Source organism: Pinus tabuliformis, chromosome 3_1 (genome assembly GCF_031772625.1).
Source record: "Pinus tabuliformis cultivar Carrire ecotype Pingquan chromosome 3_1, CPIR1, whole genome shotgun sequence".
NCBI classification, from domain to species: domain Eukaryota; kingdom Viridiplantae; phylum Streptophyta; class Pinopsida; order Pinales; family Pinaceae; genus Pinus; species Pinus tabuliformis.
In genome coordinates, this window is record NC_142301.1 from 89,494,703 (window position 1) to 89,518,471 (window position 23,769).

At 39.7% G+C, this 23,769-nt stretch overlaps 1 protein-coding gene across 1 annotated transcript; it reads right to left on the bottom strand.

Annotated features, from left to right (window-relative positions):
• Positions 1-1,381: 1,381 nt before the first annotated feature.
• On the bottom strand, positions 1,382-2,390 carry LOC149185919 (germin-like protein 1-1). The gene is made up of 2 exons (XM_089412522.1): positions 1,615-2,390; positions 1,382-1,515 (listed from the first exon to the last, which is right to left on the bottom strand). The coding sequence occupies exon 1, from the start codon at positions 2,330-2,332 to the stop codon at positions 1,661-1,663; it is 672 nt and encodes a 223-aa protein (XP_089268648.1). The 5' UTR covers positions 2,333-2,390; the 3' UTR covers positions 1,382-1,515; positions 1,615-1,660.
• Positions 2,391-23,769: the final 21,379 nt, after the last annotated feature.

A 23,769-nucleotide genomic window follows, 5' to 3' on the forward strand; every position in this document is an offset into this window, starting at 1 on the left:
TCCTCTTAGAGTGCCCCGCGTACAACCACATTAGATCTCAGTTTCACAATCTTTGTTGCAATACTGATCTTCCTAGCCTTTTACAATGTCAAAATTATAGTGAGCTCGGGAGGCTTCTCTCCAAGCTTTTTGAGCATAGGAATAAAATCTTAAATCAAAATAAATAATTTGTTTCTTTAGGTCCGATAGACCAATGTTTGGTCTCAGTGGACGTTAACCATCATCATCATCATCATCACAACAACTGGCTGATACAACTTCTTGGAATTAAGACATGTCATTTAAAAAAAATATAAAATAGTTACTAGATAATAAAAGACAAAAAATACATGTAAATATTTGTTAGTTTTAATTAAAAGAATTATTGCATAGAGAGGTATTCAATATATAATAAAAGACAAAAAATACATGTGCATATTAGTTAGTTTTAATTAAAAGAATTATTGCATGGAGAAATGCTTTATAGCAGACTATAAGAAAAATCTTGTAGTGGTGCTTGAAATAAAGATTAAAAACTGATAATAAAGAAATAATTATGTTTTATTACAATTTTTCTTTTATTAATAAAATTACAAGCAATTTTTTGAAAAACAAATAATAATATGCATATCACATTTAAGAAAATTTAAATAATAATACATCTTCTTAACCTCTATATATATATATAGATACTTATTAAATTTAATTAATAAATATCTAATAAAAAATACAAATATTTTGATATATAAATATGTGAAACTATATACAAAATATACTTAACAATTATAAGTTATGATTTGTTTTATCATTTAAATTAAAATAATCATTTATATTAATAACCATTATATTTCAAATTTCATATCTAAATTTAATGAATAATCTAAATAAAAATTTAATATTTACGAATATACATAATTAATATATATATATATATATATATATATATATATATAGTCTAACTAGCCGGTGAAATGCTTTTTTGCATGAGTCTCACAATACAAAATTGAGCGAAATTGTGATTTTTTATTGTTTAAAAATGCACTTTTAAATGTATAAATAGATTCAAAGTCCTAAAACAAACTCATGAGACACTAGAACTTTGCCATTTATATTGCAGATTATATAACTTTATGATTCTCAAATCTCTACTAAATTTTGAATCAAATTGATTAGGAAAAATAGTTGGAAAAACGTATTTCATCTTTCTCTATATATACTATACAAAATATAAAATAGAATAAAATAGATCAAAGGAAATATCTATACAAGATATAAAATAGATCAAAAAAATATTTATCAAAATTTTGATAAAATTAAAAATAATAATATTTCTACCCATTAAAATAATAATAATAATAATATTTCTACCAAATAATTCGTTACTCAAGTGAGACCATAGAACTGTTTTCAAACCCTTGAATTTATTAGCTAACGACGAAATTAAACAATTCATGGTAACAGCGACATGATGAAATAGGAACGTGTGGATTGTCTTCATATCTGAACCAAGTGTGTTGCATATTTCTCTGCCAATTTCTGTATGACCATAAACACATTATAAATTTCATATTGAATAATTCAAACATCCTATCCCAAGGAAAATACTATTCAAACTTTTTATGATTCCACACCAACCTAGCTACACGGCACAGTGCGATTATTACTATAATATAGCACTGCTTCAGTTGCCTCCGAGGAGCTTTCTGATCTGCTCCACCTCCTCTGAACTGATGGCGAATGACTTGGCCAGCACTTCCTGGGGAACGGCGGGACTGGAAGCGAAAGTGGCCGACGGGATATTAAGAATACCCGGATTTTGACTGTTGAGTGCGTTGATCGTAATTGCGGGCTTCTCTCCGATGTTTTGTGCGAAGTGCAGTGTCCCCTTGGGGAACACAAACACATCGCCAGCGACCAGAATTTCAGAGAAGAGTTTGTTGGTATCTGAACCTACGAAACCAACGGAGAGTTTCCCTTCCATTACGTACAGTATTTCACTGGCTCTGGGATGGAAATGAGGAGGTACTACTCCTCCCACAGCCATGTCTATGCGAGCGATGAGTATTCCGAGCGTGTTGAGGCCCGGCATGTTCTGTGTATTAGCAGCAGTGATGCTGATTCCCATTGGATTGGCTGACGTGTTCCCTGCCGTGCGCAGGGCCGACGTCATGAAGTGTTTCGGAGAAGCTTCATTGGGATTAATGCAAGGCAACCCGTTCATAAAAACAGAAGACTTGGCGTCCGCCACACAGAAATCCTGCAGCGCATCTGGATCTCCATTGATTGTCTCCGTTGCCATCAGAAAAACTACGAGGAAGAGGAGGGGGGAGTAAGAGGGAACATTGAAGGCCATTGTAACGATTCTAACAAAGGATCGTTTGATAATGCTGCAATCGAAATGGAATGAGATCTACTGCGTGAGTAGGGAATTTATAGAGATAAATACGTGCACATGAAATGAAAGTTTAGTCATCGTCCAAATATTCAAACTTTCAGTCTCAATTCCCCACGTAAATTATTGATCTTATTCGTGGAAATATCCAAACTTTTAGTAGGCACGTAAATTATTAAAAGTCTGATATGGCGGGCTCTGCTTTCTAAAAGGAAGTAAAGTCCACGTGAACCAAAAGTCTGACATGGCAGGCTCTGCTTTCTAGAAGGAAGTAAAGTTGAGGTGAACCAAAAGGATTGGATAGTCGGTTACAACATTTCCCTATTTCCAATTGCATGACCCTCACATGCGAGTTTTGATTGACGGGCTCTGCTTTCAGAAAGGCCGTAACGTCCACCTGAATGGACAATGATGGGAGATTCTTGGCACGATTAATTGTCTACGAAATTCATGCTTAATTTCACATGAAAGAAGCACCTTTTCCGGGGCACAAAACATCACAAGTTATCCTAGGAAAACCAGTTAAATAAGTTCATATGTTCAGGTAGCATCTCTTACATGTTCCAAATCATAACAAGTAGAACACAGCCTTCAGTTGATAGCGGATTCATTATTACATATCTATCCAAATGAAACAAAACTCTCATCTAAATTATAATTAGTTCATAACATCTATTTACTTTTATGCATAAACTAATAAGAAAAAGTTTGGATAGTAGCAAAACTGCTTGTTTACCAGTGTTATTAGTCCCTGCCTATGGCAATGCAGGGACTATGGCAATGGCTCCAGTCAAGCAGGGACTATAACGATTGCTTCAACGTTGATTGGAGATTAATTCATGGTTTAACCACAAGAATTTGCTCAATTGTGCTTTTTAACCAAACTTTAGGATTCACAATTTTCTTCCATCAAATTTTTAACAAATGTTTTGAGTTCGCCCTCTTATTGCAAACCCCACCTGCCCCAATGTCATTTTAACCAGGTCAGGCAAAGGTTGGCAAATTCATTTTATCCAAACTTTGGTTTCCGACTTAAACTAGAAAGTTTTATGCAAAGTTTGGTGGCTGACTTAAATATTAAATATTATGCAAAGGTTAGCAAATTCATTTTATCCAAAGTTGTGGTTGTTTAGTTTCCTACTTAAACTAATTTTTATGCAAAGTGTTTCGTCTCTATTTTATCCAAAGTAGATGGATTAGATATATAATGTGTTTTAATGTATTTTAGTTGACCACCCACAGCTTCGTGGCAAGTTGCCAAGCTGCATGCAATTGCGTTGGACTTTATTCAACCATATGCCCATTACCTGAGAGCCCATCTTCCCATTACCTTAGTCATGGAGTTTCTCAAGAGGCTCAAGAAGCATATATGATTTATGCCAATCGACCACTGTAATTGATTTTTGCAAACATTGCAGGACTGCAACTGATTTTTGCCAACATTGCAGGACTTACGGTATAACGTGTGGAGCGCTTCACCCACAAAAGGAAGAAAAAGGAAGAAAATGATAGTGACTTGCCAAAAAAGCAAACCAAATGGTAAATTGCAATTTTCACCATAAGTTTCAGTTTAGTTCCTATGCAAGTTGTTTCACCATAAATTTCAAACTAAATAGTAAATTGCAATTTTCACCTTAAGTTTCAATTTCAGTTGAGTTTCAGTTCAGTTTCAGTTTCATAAGTTCCTATGCAAGTTGTTTCACCTGCAATTTCAATTCCTATACAAGTTTTAGTTTCTATGCATTTTCTCTGCATTTTCTCTCTCACCGGTTTAGTTTGTAAAAAAATATGTATATATGTAAAAAGCACTCTGTAATAAAAAAAATATGGCAAAATTTTTACAACATTCAAATATTATTTTCTACATTCAAATTCTTATTCTATAGTGTAACTTCAACTCTCAATTCTTAAATTCTTATTTTCTATAGTGTAACTTCTTATAATTTGTGATATGCATATTCAAGCAGTGGCCATAAAATTTAGCTGCGATATGATGAATCAGATCTCAGCGTAAATGAATGAATCAAATCTTGGCATAAATGAATGATTGAATATTTTTTTTTATTTAAAATATTATGCTAAGTACCGACAGATTATCAATAATCCCAGAATGAATAAAATCTTGGCATACAAACAAATTTAAAACTCATTTCAAACTTAATTTAAAAATCAATTCAAACTTACATTTAATTAGATGAGCTTACCAAAACACTGAGCACGGAGTTTGATTTATTGTAGCAAAGTCATGAAATCCCACCCACAAAATAATAAACAAAAACAAATATAAACTTGATCTATGTAAACCTCCATATGCATAAAGGCTGACAACCTCACCGTGAAGCAGCTTCAGAAAAGCGTTTCCTAGGTTATCGTTGTCGAAAGGTATGATGATCCCCTCCACTACAAAGCTCCATGACCAGGCAAGAAAACTTTGAACTTATCTGTCTCGAAGTGAGAATACAATGTCGATAAGGATGGATGATCTAAACAAGAAAGAATCTCTAAGAGACTTATTCTGAGAGACTTATTCTTGTTCTCCAATGACCCTTTATCCATTACTTTCATTACGGTTCGTTCCCTTCAACTCTGCTAAGTAAACACTCCCAATATCCCCACTTCCCAAGGGCTTCAGAAGCCTAAAATGACTCAAACCCAAAAAGCCATCTCTGACTTTTACAGCCTGAATGGCATCCCATCTTCGATCATTGCCTTTGTGTGGTTTGTTTAGAGCACTACTCAAACTACTGTGGTTACTTTCATTGTTGTCACTAACACTGCTTCTGTAGTTGGCCACGCTCAGGCTACTCTTCCCACTTTCAACACACTCAAGCCTTTCGTTCTTGACATTGTCAACGGTTTTTCATTCAGGAATATTTGCATCTGCACCCATGCCATCACTTACCTTCCCACTAAAACTACTCTTGACACTACTAGAACCGGTGATGGTGCTGCTCAGACTGCTCTTGAAATCTTGAAACTTTCATCAATGCATGATGGTGCTGCTCAAACTTCTCTTGAAACTTTCATCAATGTTATCACATGTACTGAGAGCCCCACAAAATGGAACACATGAATCAATGCTCTTCTCTATAGCTGACTCTGTCGACACCATGCTCTGATTGCAATCTTTAATTTACAAAATCAATTATTTATCCTGCTACTACTGTTGCTACATTAGTTGGGCTGAACACAATAGAAATGGATGACTCTGAGAGAAGCTCTAGCCTCAGGCCATGAAGATAGAATCTAAGAACAGGTACCCAGGTTTAGCATGGGATTCTAGAAGGGCACGTGGGCTACATGCTAGCTTCACGTGTCCATCTCTGATATTTGTTTGTATTTCATTTTATTTTTTATATATATTTTTATTTTTTATTAACTTTTTAATTGTTTTATTCCAATGCGACATGTAACAGATGTAAGAGCCGATGTGCATGGATGACCTGTGCATAATCAGTGAGCTAATCAAAATCATAATCATTTTGTTTCTTGTGTATTATGATGTTGAAGAAAGCAGAGCTAGCGAATGATGGAATTGTTTCAATTTTTTACAACTTTGACCTTCTAAGTTACAAAGTCTTCAATCCCTACCTCAATTTTTTTTTAATAATCACCATGTTAAAATCACCATGTTTAGATCAGTACTGCTTTCTTCAATATTCTCGTAAATACTACTTTTCTCACGTCTTTATAATTTCCAACTGAGGGCCAGAATCTGCAATTGTTTTTTATATCTTAAATGTAAAGTGGGACTTTGTTTGTTTGCCTCTAGATCTGCCATGAAGGTCCAACACCCATAGTGCAATCAAGTACTTTGGCATGTACTAGCGTTTACGCAGGTATTTTAATTAGTGGGTCTCTATTTTTGTGTTTGAAATAATTGCTTTCAATCAAAATTCTGCAGAATTTCTTATATACTAAATACTAAATCTGCCTGTTCATGTTCAAATCAGGTCTCTGGATTGCTGTAAGATGCATCAAACGATTGTGGATATGGATGTGGAGAAGCGGTGTCTCCGTTTATATTCTAAATCTGCATTGCTAATATATAATAGTGTCCCAAACTCTGAATCTACTAATGAAACTACTAATATAGAGTATTTCAAATAATGCAATAACTATCAGAACTTGGCATCTTAAGCACTGTAATATGCTTAATATTAGTATATTTCAAGAGCCCTTGATATACATCGCATGAGGATATTTCAAGCACTGTAATAGCTACCAGAATCTGGATATTTAAAGCACTATAATAGCTACCAGAATTTGGCATCCCAAGTACAGTAATGGATCTCAGAACTCTGTGCAAGTTATAGGAGAATTCTCCATGAATGAGAATCACATGCAAGAAACTTGTAGTTTCTTGGGTCCTAGAAGAGGGTGTGTGTCATTGGGCATAAAGAAAGACTAGAATTGGGACGAGTTGCCAATAAAATTGGGCTCTCGTTGGCTTCTCTCAAAGCTAAGTTTTCTTCTCCCATGGCCCCTCCTCAGACTTCAGAGGAACAGGCTGTCGGCAATAGGTTGGTGATTAAAGTGGATGATGGATTGAATTTGCCCATGAAAAGCAATCTGAAAAAGCCATGCTTGCCAGAAAAGCTTAGGAGTCCAAAAGGAGAACACATCGGGGAAGAGCATGGGAATACCAATTCTAACGAAAGGCGAAAAGTGCAGTGGACTGATGCACATGGGCAACATCTTATTCAAATCAAGGAATTCAGTGACAGACTTACAATGACAAAGGTGGGAAACGATGGGCGCTATTGGTTTGCAAACAGAAAAGAAGGAGCATTGCCTCTTGGTATCAACTGCATTTGGAGATAGGTAGTAGAAAAGGAAAAGTAGAGGAGGAATCAAGGAAACGGGTAGATAAGGAATACAAATCTGGTGCAAATCTGATGTTGCTGCCTTTTATGTCGGTTCTGTTGCCTTGTGTGCCTGTTGATCCATGACTAATTTCAATCTGATGTTGTTGCCTTTTATCTCGGTTCTGTTGCCTTCTGTGCCGGTTGATCCATGACTAATTTCATTGAAAGAAACAAATAAACATTACTTTTAAATAAACATTACAAATAAACATTACCCACAAGGACTACCCGCTGCATGCAGCCCTTGTTTAGTTAAAAACCTGCAGCATAAGAGCCAGGAATGGCATAGAAAAAATAATACTGATGGAAAAGACGCAACGTTTTGCAACACACCATGGCATGGAATGTTGATAGATATCTTTTTAGAAAGTGCATAAGTTATTTTTCCGGTAAATATGTTCAAAATATATATTATGAAATGAAGCTTTTAATACTTTAACTTTGTGCATTTAATTAGTCAAACAAGGGGATGCCAAAGAGGACATGTCATTGATCATTTAATGACGATTCAAGAATTTCTAAAGATATAAATAGGATCAATATTAAGTCTCATTGCATAGTATAAAAGCTTCTATAGTGTGACTATTTCTGGCCTTGTGTTCGTCGCAATGCCACAACTGCAAAAAAAAAAATAGTACTAGAGTACCTGCGAGACCTTGCCGAGGGCACCAAATCCGCATTTCCCACATTCGGCATCCTAACCATTGGGAATGCCAATCAGGGCTATGTGTGGTTTTTCTTTCTATTTCTTTCACCCATGTTCTCTATATAGTGAAAATATCTTATTGCTAATACAAGAAATGTCAAAAGGATATTCCTTAAAATTAGAGCTTTTTTATCCTTCGATATGCCCCAAATAATAAAAATAGGAAGAGTCCATTGTTCTCTTCATTGAAACATCCAACATTTGCAACACTCCTCCATGTAAATGAAAAACCAACATGATTTTACATTTAGACATTGTAAATCACGGATCTAACAGGGAATAGTGAAAGGACATTGAAAAATAGATGTATAGCATTTTCAAAGGCACCCTTATAGAGATAGCATCTCCTAGTACCTTCAAAACCTCTCTTACATAGGTTTTCCCAGGTGAGGATCTTGTTTTTCCAAACAAGTCACCCAAAAATTTTAATCTTTAAAGGCATGTTCCAAGACCAAACAGACTTGAACCAATATATTTCCTTTAAGAGAGAGAGTGGTATGACTATATACCTCTAAGACCACTAATTGTCCCTGTCGAAGGACACCATTAATCCAACTAAGATTATCATCACCATCACACTATGAAAAAACCCCTCCATTTCCAAATATTTTTCCAAACAAGCCATCCAAAAATTTCCATCTTTAAAGGCATATTCCAAGACCAAACAGATTTGAACCAACATAGTTCCTTTTAGAGAGAGAGTGATATGATTGCAGATCTCTGACACCACTTATTTTCCCTGTCGAAGGACACCCTTGAAACTAAGAGTATCATCACCATCACTATGAGAAATACTCTCCATTTGTAAATCCAATATATATCGCTCCCGACATATGCACCAGACAAACCAACCCTCGACATCTTTTAAAATTTGATATAGTTGCATCAAATCATAGTTTTCTCAGATATAAGATATGAAAAAACTCCCTTGTCATGTTATAATTTGATAATTATGGTAGGAAAGATATGGTCTTGATGCAGGAGTATCCGAGTGAAGAGGCGATAGCTCGGAATTTTTTTTTATTTTATTTTATTTTGTTTTGTTTCATTTAAAATTAAGGCTAACTCAGCCATTGTTAGTTTTTAAAATTCGGCAAGTAGATCAAGATAGGATTAGTTAGGAACTTGTTTGAAGAAACTGGTAAACAACTGAAAAGTAACTGAGGAATAGTTCCTCAACTGTAAAGAACTGCTAATAATGCATTGAAAAGGAAAAACCAGAGAGGATGGAAGGGTTGCCATCGAAAGAGGAGAGAGAGCCCAGAAGTTGTAATTTGTAATTATTTGAATCTCTATAGTACAAAACAATTCAAAATCTGTCATTAAGGAAGTAATGCATCAAAATGAAAGCAAGACAATGAAACCATTTATTCAAAAGATCTGAATAAGAATCAACAAGCATTTTGTAACAGGAAGCATTTCAAAATCAAGAACCAAACGGAGGTACACCAACATATATATTTCCCTTTTTTTTCCTCAACCAAAAAAAAACCCAGGTACTATTATATTCATCATTTTAAAGCATTTCCTATACATTTCATTTGCATTTTTCATTCATCAAAATTCATTATACAAACTCTATAACCTAGAAATCATGGAGGGTTCCAAGCCCATGCAAACCAAAAACATTACAGTCCATAGGCTAGACCCTAATCAAATAGTGAGGGTATGAACACCTCGGAGACCACATACAAACACGAAGGAACTAAAACCCAAGGGCATAACCGATTACAGATAAGAGCAAGCAACAGAGCAATTACAGACAGAACAAGCAACGAAGCAAGCAAGAAACTGCTACAACCACGGAAAGACCGTACCCGGGTTTTCCCTAAGCCCGCGAACAGTCCCAAGGATGAAGCCATGGAGCAGCATTCCCCTGGAAGGGCTTGCACACTTCCACAGAGTAGGCCAATGGTTAGTTAGGGCCACGAAACCAAAACAACAGTGAATAGCCAACTGAAAGGGGAGCGAGGGTTTTTTACCTGGAGGAGGATCATTTTCGCAAAGGAGGAGGAGAGCCGAGACTCGCAACAAAGGGTTTCCACTAGGAGAAGAGTCATGACCGCATTCTGCCTGCTCACCAAGGAGCCAGAGCATTAGAACCCCAAAAAAAAAGGGTGAAATTGAAATTGGAACGAAAAGATTACCTGAGAGCGAGTTCGCCGAGTTGTCCCATGCGGCAGCTAGGCAGGAACCTGTGTTTGTAGAGCCGAACCATCACCAAACCCAACATCAAACATACAAATCACCACAAATAGAGCAAAAACGAAGCTTGAGCCAAATGATAGAGGCAAATAGACTTGCGGGTTGAAAATGACCTAAAACCCTCCAAAAACTAGAGCAGTGAATCGCTACAAAGAACGAGCAGAGGCATGGCACCAATAGACCACAGAGAACCAACGAAGCACAACAAACCACCATACGAGATAGGCAAGGCACAATACTTACCAACCATCGCAAGAACCAGGCGAAAGCATTAAGCACCCATAGAGCCAAACCATAGCAAAGGAGAAATGAATTCAGTACAGAGGGTGGAAAACACACAATAAACCACATTAAAGTCATATACCAAAACCCTACCACCAAATTTAATTCGAAACCAAAAGAATTAAACGGTCATAGCTACGTGTCCCTCCTCAAGATCGCCACCAATTTTTGGTATCAGAGCAGGTTGTTCCTTTCTCTCAGTAAAGATGGAGGTAGGAAGAAGGGGTCGAGGAAGAGCCATCAGAAGAGTAGAAAATGAAGGGTTACAATACGAAATTAGGAATTTAACTACACATTTGGTAGCAGTGGAAGCAGGAAGGCGTATAGATGCGGAAGGTGGGGATGACAGTGAGGAGGCAAACATAGCCACGACGGAGGGGTTAGCTGACGAAGGACCAGAAATTAAGCTATTGAGGTCAATTTTTTTTGCTAGCATCAAGCCAAGACCATAGCTCTCTAATTATGATGGAAGTTTGTCCATAGAGGCATTGTTAGACTAGATACGTGAGCTAGATAAATATTTTGAGTATGAAGAAATCAGCGAAGACAAGAGGATTAGGTTTGTTGTCACCAAATTTAAGGGACATGCAGCACTATGGTGGGACAACGAATAGGCAGAAAGGACGAGATTGAACAAACCATTGATTAAAAAATGGGATAGGATGGTTGCTAGAATGAAGAGCAAGTTTCTGCCTAAAGATTATCAAATTTCCCTTTATAGACAAGTACATAACCTGAGGCAGAGAATGATGATCGTGAATGAATATACTGAAGAAGTTTATAAAGTTAACCTGAGAGCTAGTTATGTTAAAGATACCCTTGAGAAAACAACGAGGTTTGTAAATGGTCTACGGATGGAGATCCTAGACGAAATTAGTATTATTTCCCCTAAGACCATAGAGGAAGCTTATCAGAGTGCTTTGAAGGTGGAGGAAAAGATTGCTAGGAAACAAAATGCTAGAAGAGGACATGGTTCTGATGGAGGTTAGGGACAGACCTTTGGCAGAGGTAGGACTACCAACAGTAATGAAGAGCATAGTAGTTCGAAGACTTCGAGACAGAGTGAAAGGGAAGGTAACACCAGAGGAGGAAGGTCATACCAGCGAGGAAGAGGTAATGGCAGAGGTAGAGGAAATGCCTATCAGTGTTACAAGTGTCACAAGTGGGGACACAGGTCTTTTGAATGTCTTAAAAATTAACAAATTGGGCAGAGGGGAGCATATGTCGCTCAAACCGATGAAGCGGAGGCACCACCACAGGAGGTGGAAAATATGCTAGAAACCGGGGAAGCCTTGGTGTTGAACAAGGTATTATTAAAACCAGCTAAGGAAGTAGCTGATCAAAAACAGAGAAAAGCATTGTTCTGGACTGTGTGAAAGTTGCATGGGAAATGCTACAAATTAATTATAGAAAGTGGAAGTACTGATAATCTGGTAGCTACTGAAATTGTGGGAAAATTGGGTTTGAAGAAGTTAAAGCACCCAACTCCATATAGGGTGTCTTGGTTATAGAAAGGTCACCAACTACTGGTCGATGAGCAGTGTGAAGTAGAGTTTCATATTGGCAAGTATATGGACAAGATGACTTGCGATATCATGCCTATGGATAAGTGCCATAATCTGTTCGGTAGACCATGGCAGTATGATAGGAAGGTCATCCATGACAGGGCAACAAATTGTTACAAGTTTGTTAAAGATGGGATAAAGCATATTTTAGTCCCCATGAAGGAAGAGGATGTTGTAGAAACCAGTGGGACAAAAGCAATACTGTTAGGTGGAAAAGAGTTTCTGCGATAGATGGAGGATGATGAAGTGAAGTATGCAGTTGTGCGAAGGCCAAAACCAATATTGATCCATATTAAAGTCACTGAATTACCTAAAGAGATACAGGACATGCTGCAAGAATTTAGTGATATTATGGTAGACAATCTACCAGACAAATTACCACCGAAGCAGAGCATTAGTCACCATATTTATTTTATTCCAGGAAACAATTTGCCAAACAAGGCTGCCTACCAGATGAGTCCGAAGGAAAATGAAGAAATCCGAAAGCAGGTGCAGGAGTTGTTCGATAAAGGACTGATTCAGGAGAGTTTAAGCCCTTGTGCAGTTCCAACTGTTTTAGCTCCCAAGAAAGGAGGTGAGTGGCAAATGTGCATGGATTCCTGGGCCATTAAAAAGATCACTATCAGGTACAGATCCCCTTACCTTAGATGGATGATATGATGGATTGTTTGAGTGGAGCAGCGTACTTTTCAAAGATAGACCTGAAAAGAGGCTACCACCAAATCAGAATTTGAGAAGGTGGCGAGTGGAAGACAGCTTTCAAGACTAATGAAGGCTTGTACAAATGGCTAGTTATGCCATTTGGATTGAGAAATGCCCCCATCACATTCATGTGGTTGATGAACGAGATGCTGAAGGAATTCATTGGAAAATTTGGGATTGTATATATTGATGATATACTTATATTCAACAAGATGAAGGAAGAGCATTTTCGACATGTGAGGTATGTATTGGAAAAATTGCAGCAGAATAAATTACTGATAAATTTGAAGAAATGTTCTTTTTTCAAGAAAGAGTTAATTTATTTGGGAATTGTGATTTCTGAGAAAGAACTAAAAATCGAGCCGGAAAAGGTTGCAGCCATAGTTAGCTGGCCATCTCCCAAAAGTTTGTTTGAGGTACAAAGTTTTCATGGATTGGTGATTTTTTATCAGAAATTTATTAAAAACTTAAGTGGGATTTGTGCACCCATGGTGGACCCCATTAAGAAGGCAAATCAACCTTTCCATTAGACAGAAATGGCAGAGAAAAGTTTTTAGCTGCTCAAAAGGAAAATTACTAAGAAACTTTTTTTGAGATTACACAGACTTTAACAAACTTTTTCAAGTTCATTGTGATGCCAGTGGGATAGCCATTGGTGTAGTACTCAGCCAAGAGGACAAGCTTGTAGCCTATTTCAGTGAGAAACTAAATGAAAGTATGTAGAAGTACACGTCTTATGAAAAGGAATTTTATGGAGTGTTTCAAGCACTAAAGCATTGGAGACATTATCTGTTGTCCAATGAATTTGTCTTATTTTCAGACAACTCTGTGTTGCAGTATATTATGCAGCAGCATAAGCTGAACCAAAAACATGCGAATTGGGTGGAGTACTGTTATAGACATTTTTGTGCCTAACAGCATGGAGCATGAAATGTCAATAATCTGAGGGATCCAAAGTCCCTAAACATGTTGTTCTTACCCTTAGAGGAACAAGGTCTGCAAACCACAGCACTGAGAATCAGTTCTCCACCCAAAAACACTCAAAAACAGGCTATTTCTGGATCATGTCAGCTGCTCCACTGAGCATCTGCGCTGAATGTCAACTGCTCCTCCTTGTACCTGCGCTGAAGGTCAAAACTAATGAAGGCTACCTGCGCTGGGCGAGATTGGCCAAGTGGCACAGTCATTCTGCAAGGTGTCAACTGCCCAGGAAGCTTCCAAACTGACACTTGGTTCAAGGAATTCGCCCTATGATGAGTAAGAAGGTCTTGATCTCCAAGTGGAAGCAAGATTCTCCAAGTGGACTCAAGAACTGAAGATTAACTAAAGTGGGAGAGGACACTAGTCAGCTTTATGCCAGCCTCAAGCTGACTCATCCTTTCTCCAAATCTCCTATATATAGAGCTCTCTCATGAGGTCTAAGGAGGCTGGAATTTTGTGCAAGTAAGGAAGTGCTGTTGGTTTGTGTCTAGAGCTATTGGGTGTTTTGCTTGAAGGAGGTGAAGAGGAGATTTCTTTCAGCTGGGAGTTGTTGCTGGATTGGGCCCATTGTGGTTGTAACTCTCTCAGAACTTTACTTCTATTATCAATAAAGTATTTGAAGTTCTTCTATATGCATGTGTCTTTATGATGAATAGATGCTTGTATATTTGATTTATGCTAATCCTATAATCGATTATGGATGTATGCTTCTTGTAGTTTCTGTTTCTTGTGCTTTTACAGGATCTGTGTGTAGCTGGGCCGGTAAAAGGGCAAGGAGCTAGGGGCAAGTAGTAAGGAGTGAAGACTGGATCGACTATTAGCGCAAGATAACGGTTAGTAGATCATCCTTTCCTTCCCTCTCTCATCTCATAAAGAAGAAACTTTGAATAGCTTTGCATTCAGTTGTTGCTGAAGTACTATCACCTTCAGAGTGGGATAGAGGCATTCTGCATTAGATACTTTTCCCCCCACCAAATTGGCGACTCCACTGGGGAGCGTATCTTGTTGGTTTGTTGTGTTTCTTGCTATTCATTTCATAAACAAAGGGAGTACCGAATCGAACTGTGTTTGAGTCCATCAGACACAAAGTAGAGGGCAGCTACTCTAGCTCAGTTTCTGGGCAAGTTTATGATTTGAAGAGCTGATCCACAAAGACTCTAATAAGCTCTTAGTGATAGCTTTTCATCCTCCTTTACATCCCTTAGTGTGTCCTTGACTGATAGCTTCTGATTTGAGCAAAAACTGTGAATTTTTTAGCAATCTGTGACCCGGAAACCAAGACGGACGAAAGTCTCGTTCTTCATTGCAGGTTGTACAAAGGAAGTCTGCATTTCAGCGCAGTTCCCGAAGGGGCTACCTGCGTTGAAGGTCAAACAAGCAGTGTTACACCTGTGCTGGACCAGTCTTGGCTTGAGTTACTGAGGTTTCCTACTGTGTCTTGCCTTGTTTTCACTATTGTTTTTGCTGTTTGTTACCAGTCAGTGGGCCTATCTGAAACCATCTTCCTTTGTCATTATTCCACCTCAGTTGTATAAAGAAATTGTGTTTGTTCTTTGTGTATTTCTTGTGTCATTTACAGTTTCCCATAACGAAAGTGAACCAGTCTTGCATTGACCTCTTAGATCTAGACCTGTGATTAAGTGTCGTTCTGATCTTAAGAGTTAGTTTATTTGTTGTTCATAGCTGATTGAGTTTGTCACTTTCGTTATATGGTTTGAATTCATATATTTCTAAGTGTCGAAACAAGTGAATCGTAAGGTGTCTTTCGATTTTGGACAAACTTGTTTGCTTTCGCTTGAAATTGAATTCGAAACTATACAACAACTTTCTTTTTGTATTTCATCAAACATTAAGGAAGAAAAAAGAAATACTTGCATCTTTGCATTTTGCATTAAGTTTGTATGTTGATTTAGGGAAAAAGTGCATTAGCGAGTGCTCTTTGATCTGTGTGAAAAGGATTTCATCTCTCTTTTCCCTCAATAGTTAAGATTTTCATAAGTCGAAAAGATTTGAAAAGCTTGCTTCTCATCTTAGACTGCATTTAGGAATTTGTATCAATACATCTCGTGGTGAACCTTGAAAGGCAAACTTTAAAAAGATCAACTTAAAATATATTGAATGAACCTAACAACGCTTTGAAACATAATGCAAACATCTAGAGGTCTAAGCTAGAGACGTGTTCCGGCGTCGTTAAACATAGTGACTGTCGATCTCGACGAAGGTGGGTGATTCCTCCTGAGAGTCGGTGGCACTAATACGGACTTGTGCTCCCACGTACCGTCGCGTATATATTGGGAGACCCCTATAGGATCAAAGCCTTTATCCATAGGAAACCGTGTCGGCCGCCCTACTGATCGCAATGCAGTGAACACAGCATTCACGAAGATCGACCACTCGTACCGTAAAACGTATTCTGTGGTTTTGCGAAAGGTTTGGCACACCCTCTGCCTAGATCTCCAGAGCAGTTTCTTTTGGCCTTTTTCAAACTCTATAACTGAAAAAGTCCAACCGAGCATTTGTCACTTCGGGCTCGTTAATACATCGAAGGAGACTAGAGTCATCTTTAGCTTTTTCTCGACTCTTAAAAAGTGAAAAAGCAAGTTGTGTCTAAAAGCGTCTAATAAAATTCATTCAATTCGGAAACACAAATTTCCCCTTTTAATATTTTAGTTGATCGAGTAATCCGCAATCGTGGAAGAAAGTCAATTGAAAATCCGTCGTTCGCGGAGGCTTGCGAGTCAACCGTCTTTGTCCCCAGAATCGAAAACAGTACGGGCAAAGCGAACTCGTTTAACCGGTTCAAAATCTCCTTTGAAAGTTAGAACAAGTGTTCCTACTACATCCGAGGTTCCGATTACTCCTAACATTTCTGGAAACCCTGCCTCTATAGAAGAAGTTCAACAGCCACAGAAGGACAGTAATACTGATCCTAGTCTGGGGGCAAACACTTGTGTAACTGAACCAGTTCCATCTGTAACCGGTCCAGAGAGTTTTGCTCCTCAAACAACTGTCGTTGTCGAAGCAACCACTTCTTCGGCACCAGAAATATTTTACGGACCTGACGGTCTTCCTCTTCCACCGAGTTTGATTGCGATAGAGGAAATTGCAGAGGATCCGTAAGCAAGTACTCCAACTCATTTTGGAGTCGGGGTCACTCTATTTCCTTCATCAGAAGTTAATCCACCACAAGTGGAAGTTCCTGTAGAATCGCTAGGCAATCTATTGGATAGACTTAAAATGTCTGAACAACCGTCATCATCTAGGACTGTGTCAAATGACACAACGACAGCAGAAGCCCCTGCCGTCACTCCAACGATGTTTGCCGGCATACCAGCTGTCCCAACTAGCTCTCAACAGCTAGAAGGAGTCCACCAAGGGACTATGTCGACAGTATGGTCTGTTCCAGTTTGTTCATCCGGAGTAATACCCGGTAATTCTTATGTTGAAACTCGACAGATTGATTCTCATGGACGTCAGTTTGGGCCATCTAGTCCTCAAGGACTAACAATCCCTCTGAGTTCCGGATTGCTACCATATGGGGGGCAGTATGCCCTTTCATTACCTCCTCCGAGAGGATATCCATATGGCAGTTCTCAACAGTATTCAGGTTATACTGGAATTGCATCAAGTAGTTGGGTACCTATGCTACCTCAACAACCAAGGATTGTATATTCTATGCAACAGTGTGTACCTGTGACGAATATCCCAACCACACCGGCTATTGTAACTGTGTCTCAAGTTCAAGCGATACCTGTTACATGTCAACCTCAGATTTCTCAGGTTGTAATGCAACAGTCACTTGACCATGGGTCACAACCACAATCGCCAACTGGTGGGGCGACACAAGTACAAACGGGTACAATTACCCCACACCTTGGTCTAATGGTTAGCATGGCGCAACAGAACATGGCGTCACAACCATGGCTTGTACAATACCAACAACCGCAGTTCCAGCAAGTATACCAAGGTTCTGAGCAGCAGATGTTTGCGAATAGTGGACAACCGTATATCCAAAACGGTCAAAACCAACCACTTTATAGTGGTCAAGTCCATCAACCGTATCAATCATACCAACATCAATTACATTATGCTAGTATGCAAAGACCCACTGCTCAAGCGATTCCATCGTACCCTGGTTACGCTTCGCCTAACCTGAATCAACAGTTACCATTCGTGGCGACTTTAGAGTTACCTGATTTACATCGGTTAACGAACGATCCGATTGCTTATGCCCCTTGGTGGCCAGCGATTCCTCATAAACTTCCATCTGACATTCCTAAATTCAATGGAAATCCAGGTGAAGACCCGTCGAATCACGTGATGACCTTTCATCTGTGGTGTTCATCGAACACCCTTAACGATGATTCGATAAGACTTCGCCTTTTTCAGAGGACATTGACAGGTCCAGCGGCTAAATGGTATATTGAATTGCCAAGAGCCTCTTTCGACAACTTTAGTTCCCTAGCCACGACTTTCTTAACCCATTTTCAATTACCGATAAGGTATGAAACGGGAACAGAAATATTAACCAACTTCAAACAGACAACTACTACCCATATATCTGATCATATACATGAGTGGCGTCGTCGTCGTAGGATGGTGAAAACATATGTTCCCGATCAGCTATTAGCTGAATGGTTTATAAAGTCGTTACTTCCGGCTATTACGGAAGATGTGGCCAAGGGGGGAGTCGTGACGGAGGAGCAAGTTATTGCTCGTGCACAGTATTTGGACTTGGTGTATACCCAGTCCGGCACACTCTATGACAAAATACCTGACGCCCCTAGACCGGAATTTTCAATTCCTCCCCCTCCTAAATCAAATAGTGACTCTCATGCCGGTGATGGCATGATTGGCACCGCAAACACGAAATCGATAAAGGCTTCCGCAAAGAAAGCCCGTAAGAATTCGGATCAAAATGCAAAAGAAGAAATTCTTGCTTCGGAAGTAAATGCCGTATCGGAAGATAAGGGCAAAGAAACCAATCAACCAGGGAGAAAGAAGAAACAAAACAAAGGGAAGAAGAAGAAACAGGGTGAGTCATCCCGTGGGAAAGATTCTTCAAACCCTCCTGGCAAAGGGAAACAAAATTATCCATGTCTAATATGTGATGATAAGGATCATAACACAAAGAATTGCCCATTCAAAGCTGAGTTAAAGAGGTGCTTCAAAAGTTCCCAAACATCAGCTGTGTTAACTGATATCTTCCACGAAGGTCAACATGGATCATTCAATGGTTTTGCCCCCAAGCCCTTTGGAAATATTGTAGCAATCAATGTTTCAAGCATGGGAGGCGAGCCCAAATCAACGCTCGTCAAGCGTTTGGGTAGATAGATCTAGAGAATATGGAACCCCATTAGATCCTTGGTCTAAAGTACATGGGACTGACGAAAGAATCTTACAATCAATAATGATTGAGGGGGCACCATGGAATGATCACCACCATCGTTCCCTTCTTCCGGAATATGAAGAAGATACTCAAAGTGACCTTTATCACCCTTCAGTATTTGAATTCCTAACGAATACTGTAAATACGGTGGATTCCGAGCGAAACCTATCCAATATTGAGGAGACTATAGCCATAAATATCTCGACTAAAACAGATGTTGTAGAGAATATTTATGTCGGCAAAGGTTGTTCCCCTTCAGAACTGGAAATATATAACGCTCTTTTTCGCGAATTTAGAGATGTCTTTGCATGGTCATATGATGAAATGCTAGGCATCGACTCGAGTATCGTTGAACATGAAATTAAAATGTATCCTGATGTCAAACCAGTAAGGCAACGGCTTCGGCAGGTGCACCCGAAGAAAGCCGCTGCCATTAAGGCGGAAGTTGAAAAACTCCTCCATGCTGGATTCATCTACCCGGTTCCTCTAACCGATTGGGTATCGAATATTGTCCCTGTTATGAAGAAACAAGGGACGATTAGAGTGTGTGTCGATTATAGGGATGTAAACCATGCTTGTCCAAAGGACAACTACCCTACACCCTTCATCGACCAGATAATTGATGAATGCGCCGGATGTGAAATCTTTTCATTTATGGATGGATACTCCGGGTATAATCAAATAAATATCTGCCCACAGGACCAGTCAAAGACTGCATTTATTTGTCCGTGGGGCACATTCGCTTATCAAAAATTACCCTTTGGTTTAAAGAATGCAGGGGCGACGTTTCAGAGGGCGATGAATTATGCCTTCCATGACATCAAGAACATTGTTCAACCTTATCTCGACGATCTTCCGGCTCATTCGCGAAAGCGGACTGATCATCCGCAGCATTTAAGAGCGATATTTCTACGTTGCCGACACTACAAGATAAGACTCAATCCGCACAAATGTGTGTTTTGCGTCGGTTCTGGTCGTTTACTTGGCTTTGTAGTCTCTAAAGATGGGATTCGTCTCGACCCTTGTAAGGTTCAGGCAATCATTAATTTGCCTCCACCTTCAAATTTGCTTCAGATTCAGAAACTCCAAGGGAAAGCAAACTTTCTGAGGAGGTTCATTCCAAATTACGCAGAACTTGCTAAAGGTTATACTCGTCTTTTGAAAAAGGATGTACCTTTTGTCTGGGACCAGGTGGCGCAAGCTTCCTTTGACGCTCTGAAAGATTGTCTAGTAAAAGCATCATTAATGTACGCCCCGGACTATCAAAGAGATTTTAACCTGTATCTGGCTGCAGCGGATACGACCATTGCGATGGTTTTAGTTCAAGAAGTCGATGGAATTGAACATCCTATCTATTATTTAAGTAAAAACTTAAACGATACAGAAAGTAAATATTCTTATGTTGAAAAACTAGCGCTTGCAGCTGTTCAAGCGATTCAAAGGTTTCGACATTATGTCCTCTTTCGGAAAACTACCATCCTGTCAGATTGCAACCCCATGACTTATATACTGTCGCGACAGTTGCTGGGGGGCAAATATTCAAAATGGATAGCGATCCTTCAAGAGTTTGATCTGGAATTTGTAAAATCCAAATCAAAGAAAGCTCTAGTTTTTGCAGAATTGTTATGCGATCTCCCATCATTATCCAACGATGAAACTTCGGAAGAGTCAATCGTGGACAAAAGTTTGTTTCTGATATCTGTAAGCGATGAGTGGTATGGAGATATCATAGTTTATCTCCAAACCCAAAAGTTCAGGCCTAACACCTCTCGCTCCGAACAAAAACGTATACGATACCAAGCAAAAGACTACATGATCGTCGGTGATACACTTTACCGTCGTGGTGTCGATACAGTTCTGAGGAGGTGCCTTACCCATGAGGAGGCCGAAAAATCCCTGAATGATTGTCATTCAGGCGCGTGTGGGGGGCATCAGTCTGGATATGCAACAGCACAAATAATCCTACGAGCAGGATACTTCTGGCCAACCATGTTCAAAGATTGCATAACAGCAGTCAGAAGTTGCCATGCTTGTCAAATGTTTGATAGCAAAACCAGACGACCACCCGCACCCTTGCAGCCTATAGTTGCTGTTGGGCCCTTCGCCAAGTGGGGCATCGATTTCATGCAATGTAACCCCACCTCGACCGGGGGGCATGGGTATATAATAGTCGCTGTCGACTATTTCACCAAATGGGCCGAGGCGATGCCTACATTGGATAACACTGGTGAAACAGCTGCCCTTTTCTTTTTCAATCATGTAGTCGCCAGGTTCGGCGTACCACAAGCTATAGTTACAGATCATGGATCGCATTTTCGCAATCACATGATGGTCGAATTAACTGCCAAGCTAGGGCTATCTCACGACAGCTCTACCCCATATTATCCGCAAGCCAACGGACAAGTTGAAGCAATCAACAAGGTCCTGAAGCGTATGTTGCAAAGGATGATCGGGGTTCATAAAAGAAGATGGCACCTAATCCTGTATTCAGCTTTGTGGGCTTACCGAACCTCGGTAAAGAATGCAACCGGGTTCACGCCTTTTCAATTGGTGTATGGCCTGGAAGCAGTCTTGCCGATCCAGTGCGAAATTTCGTCACTTAAACTCGCGATCGACCTCCTCCCCGGAACTTCAGAGGAAGAGGCTCATTTCTTGGAATTAATCCAGTTGGATGAAACCCGTCGTGATGCCGCTTTGGCTAACGAGGCCCATAAGAAACGAGTCAAGGCTCAGTTCGACAAAAATGTCAAACCCCGTGTCTTCTCAGAAGGTGATTTGGTCTTGCTTTATGACCAAGAATCCGATAAATTGGGAGCAGGTAAATTCAAGTCCTTATGGATGGGCCCCTATATTGTTAAAAGGGTGTTAGCAAAAGGAGCCTACGAGTTAATGGATTACGATGGAATTCCACTGGCGCAGCCCCGCAACGGGTTGTACCTCAAGCGTTACTATGCTTAAATAGTAACCTGTATGCTTTTGTTGTATTTTGTTTTCGCTTAAGCATTTGTTCTGGTCGAGTGATCCACCTTTTTCATTGATGGCAGATGTCAAACCTTATGGAGACATGTGTTGGATATGCCGACGGAGCGAGTCGTAGTTCGCGGAACCTGTCCTCCGCAGCCTGGGCCATTTTTTATCCAAGCGGCGAGTTAGTAAGTTTCAGAGGCGTATGTATTGGGCAATCAACGAACAACATCGCTGAGTATAGCGCGTTGATAGAACTACTCTCTGATGCCATCACACGTGGCGTACGTCGACTAATTGTCAGGCTAGACTCACAGCTCGTAATACTACAACTCAATGGTATATATTCTGTTCGCAATCCAGCTATTTATCGCATGTTCCTAAGGGTTAAGATCTTGGAAAGGCGATTTGATTCAATTCAATATCAACATATTTCAAGAAATTTAAACACATTAACCGACTCATTAGCAAACTATGTGTTAGATAGACATTTGCAACATTCATAAAAAAGGACACATCATCAAAGATTGTACATATGGATCACGTAAATCAACCAGAATAAAATCCGAAAATCAAAATATATAAGCTGTTTATATAAGTTCATACATAATGTTCTGTAACCAAGGCAAAATTGGTCATATGACCTAAAAACTCAAAAAGATGCTAGGGGGCACCCTAGCCTAGTGGTGCTCATGATAGTACGTCACGGCCTGTGCAATCATGCGCAAGAGACGAGTCCATCGTCTAGGCACGCCAATGGTGTGACGCTGCATCTGTAAAGGTAACTCGTCGATCTGTACATCCGGAAGGCCACGAGTAAGGCTCTCAACCTGCTCCTGCACAGCTGTAAGGGTCTCAGTGTCGTCAAGATCGCGGATAACGACTCTCCTAGCAGGCTCCCCTGCTGGGGCAGCAGCTGGCGATCTCGGACGAACTGCTGGACGAACAGGACCAATATCTGCATGCACCCAAGAGTACAATTAAAAGTCTTGATAGAATAAAACACAGCAACGTTATGAACAATAACAATAAACAGTAAAGTGGTCAAAGAGTTTACCAATAGCACCCCACTGCTCGCCATCCGGTAAAACCAAATCCGGATCACCTCGGAAATCCATACCCACATATGGATACTCAGAAAACGCCATCTCCAGGCGCTCGAACCACCTAAAGAAGGCCTCAGTGAAAGTAATCTGAGGTTGACCTGCATGCCTAGACATGTGGTCAACCCACCTCTGCATGCGTGGCTCGGTCGGAGAGGGCAAGTCAAGTATGATGTACTGAGGCTGCATCAGTGGGATTTTCTCCAAGGCAAAGGTAGTCAGAATAGAACCAAATCCAAAGTTCTTCAGCTTCCCGTCCTTTATCTTGGTCAATTGACTTTTCATCTGAACAAGTACTGCATCACACCAGTTGAATACTTTCGGTTGGAGACACTCCAAGGCGTGCTGCATATAAGACCTGTTGGCAACATGTAAAGCTGCGCTACCGGCCATCCTACCAATGGTAAACAGAATGGACCTGAGAGCCCGATCAGTAATCTCGCGGATAACAATCTTGCCGTCTCTGCTCGGCTGAGAACCTTCCCTGCAATACTGGCGGACATAATCTCTGGTGGAATCAGTCCCCCGGGCCGTACCTGATAAGGAAACGAAGGCACCACGTCTTGACAACCCAGTCAAGAAGTACATGTCCTCTATGGTCAAGGGGATGGTCTTCCCCCTAATCTGGAATAC

Excerpts from the sequence above, each read along its gene's own strand:
- LOC149185919 (XM_089412522.1), bottom strand. The coding sequence starts at position 2,332 with ATGGCCTTCAATGTTCCCTCTTACTCCCCCCTCCTCTTCCTCGTAGTT.